The following is a 2,022-nucleotide window of genomic DNA, read 5'->3' on the forward strand; positions in this document are numbered from 1 at the left end:
TGGGGCAGGGTGTGGCTCTGGGGGTGGGGTCGGGCAGGACGAGGCGGGGCCAGGCTGAAGGAGGCGGGGCCAGGCTCTGGTCCCATTCAGCAGCGGGGAGGCGGGGCTTGGCTGCAGGGGGTGTGGCCTGTGGGGGTGTGGCCAGCCAGAGGGGTGGGTCCCGCTGCAGAGGTGGCGCCTACGTGGCCACGGAGGAGGCGGGGCCTGTCTGTAGGGGCGTGGCCTTCCCGCGGGGGGCGTGGCCGGTGCCGGCCCTCCTCACTTGTCTGCTCTCCTCGTCCTCCTCATCGGTGCCGCCGCCGGCCCCGTCCCCCTCGGGGTCCCCGTCCACGTCGCCGTCCCCGCGGGCGCTGGCGGTGTCGCCCGGCGCGGCGCCCGCCGGCGGCTGCGTGTCCGGGAAGAGGTCGCGCAGGAGGGCGCGGAAGGGGGCGACGTCCTCGGGCGCCAGCGCTGGCTCCAGCGCCGCCGCCGCCGCCTCCAGCAGCACCTGGCGAGGGACGCGGTCCCACAGGTCCCCAGGGTGCCCACCACCCTGTCCCCGAGGGGGGCCCTGTTCCCATCGTCCCCATTGCTGGCACTTCCCGGTCATAGTCCCCACGGGTCCTTGTCCCCTGGTGTCCTCAGCCCTTGGGTGTCCCGTGTCCCCAGTGCTCCCTGTCCCCACGTCACAGGGTCCCCATGCCGGGGGGGTCCCCGGTCCCCATTGATCCCTGTCCCCAGAGCCCCCTCCTCCCTGTCCCCATCACCTCGTCGTCCCCATGCCGGGGGGTCCCCGGTCCCCATCACTCCCTGTCCCCAGAGCCCCCTCCTCCCCGTCCCCGTCACCTCGTCGTCGCCGCGCTGCGGGTGGCGGCGGCGGGCGGCGCCCGCCCGTTGCACCAGCGGCACCAGCGCCCGCAGCCCGAAGGCGGCCTCGTAGTGCGGCTGCATGGAGAGCTGCGGCGGCGCCATGGTGCACAGCGCCTGCAGGCGCCGCGCCAGCACCTGCGAGGGCCCCAGCACCCATGGGTGCTCCTGGCACCCACCAGCACCCGTGGGTGCCCTGGCACCCACGGCATCGCGCCATGGCGCACAGGGCCTGCAGGCGCCGCACCAGCACCTGCAAGGGCCCCCAGCACCCACGGGTGCTCCTGGCACCCACAGCCAACGCACAAGCACACATAGGGCGTGCAGGTGCCGCGCCAGCACCTGTTACGGCCGGCAGCACCCATGGGTGCTCCTAGCACCTACAGGGTGTGCAGGTGCTGCACTAGAACCCAAGAGGCACGCAGCGGGTACCCGCAAGGGACCGTGAGCACCCAAAGGCAGCCACCCAGGACAGACCCCAAACACCGAAGGGGCTGCAGGTGGCCGCCAGGAGGGCCCCTGGGCCCCCACGGGACCCGGGGGTCGCCCAAGGCAGGCGGGCAGCACCCATGGGTACCTTGCAGTCGCCGAAGCCCTCGGTGAGCAGCAGCACCTCGGCCACGGGCGCCACGTCGGGGGCCACCATGGCCACGGGGCGCAGCGCCTCGTGCAGCGCGGGCGGCAGCTCCGCCAGGCTGGCGCCGTCTGCGCCCGCGGGCGTCACCGGGGGTGCCAGCGCTGTCCCCCACCCGCCGCGCCCGGGCCCCGTCCCGCTGCGCCCTGCGCTGCCACTCCCGGTGCCCCCGTGCCACCGTGGCAGTCCCGTGTCCCCTGCATGCCCCTGCTGCCACCCCCCTTGTCCCCGCGGTGCCCTTGGTGCCACCTCTGTCCCCAAGGGCCCCCAGCCACCTTCCCCGTCCCAATGGCTCTACCTCGTCCCCCAGAGTCCCCTGTCCCCACCCTTGTCCCTGCCAACACTGCCAACACTGTCCCCATGAGGCCAACTCCATCCCCACAGCTTCCAGTGTCCCCCGCCTCCGTGTCCCCTGTGCGGGTGTCCCCACAGCTCCCAGTGTCCCCATTCCCCCCGGTGCCCCCCCCACTCCCAGTGTCCCCATTCCCCCCGGTGTCCCCCGGGTGGGTGTCCCCCCCGCTCCCAGTGTCCCCATTCCCCCC

General features: G+C 74.2%; 1 protein-coding gene across 1 annotated transcript in view; it reads right to left on the bottom strand.

Annotated features, from left to right (window-relative positions):
- The window catches only part of LOC112955483 (dynein heavy chain 2, axonemal-like), a gene marked incomplete at its 3' end in the record, with an annotated part of 69,295 nt that overhangs the window by 38,716 nt on the left and 28,557 nt on the right, over positions 1-2,022 (bottom strand). The window contains exons 25-27 of the mRNA XM_026048805.1: positions 1,424-1,551; positions 826-984; positions 263-487 (exon numbers count right to left, since the gene is read on the bottom strand). Of these exons, the coding sequence (XP_025904590.1) occupies positions 263-487; positions 826-984; positions 1,424-1,551 (512 nt within the window). The remainder of the gene's footprint in view (positions 1-262; positions 488-825; positions 985-1,423; positions 1,552-2,022) is intronic.

This window comes from Nothoprocta perdicaria, unplaced genomic scaffold, assembly GCF_003342845.1.
Source record: "Nothoprocta perdicaria isolate Ctin4 unplaced genomic scaffold, notPer1 scaffold_570, whole genome shotgun sequence".
Classification (NCBI taxonomy): Eukaryota; Metazoa; Chordata; class Aves; order Tinamiformes; family Tinamidae; genus Nothoprocta; species Nothoprocta perdicaria.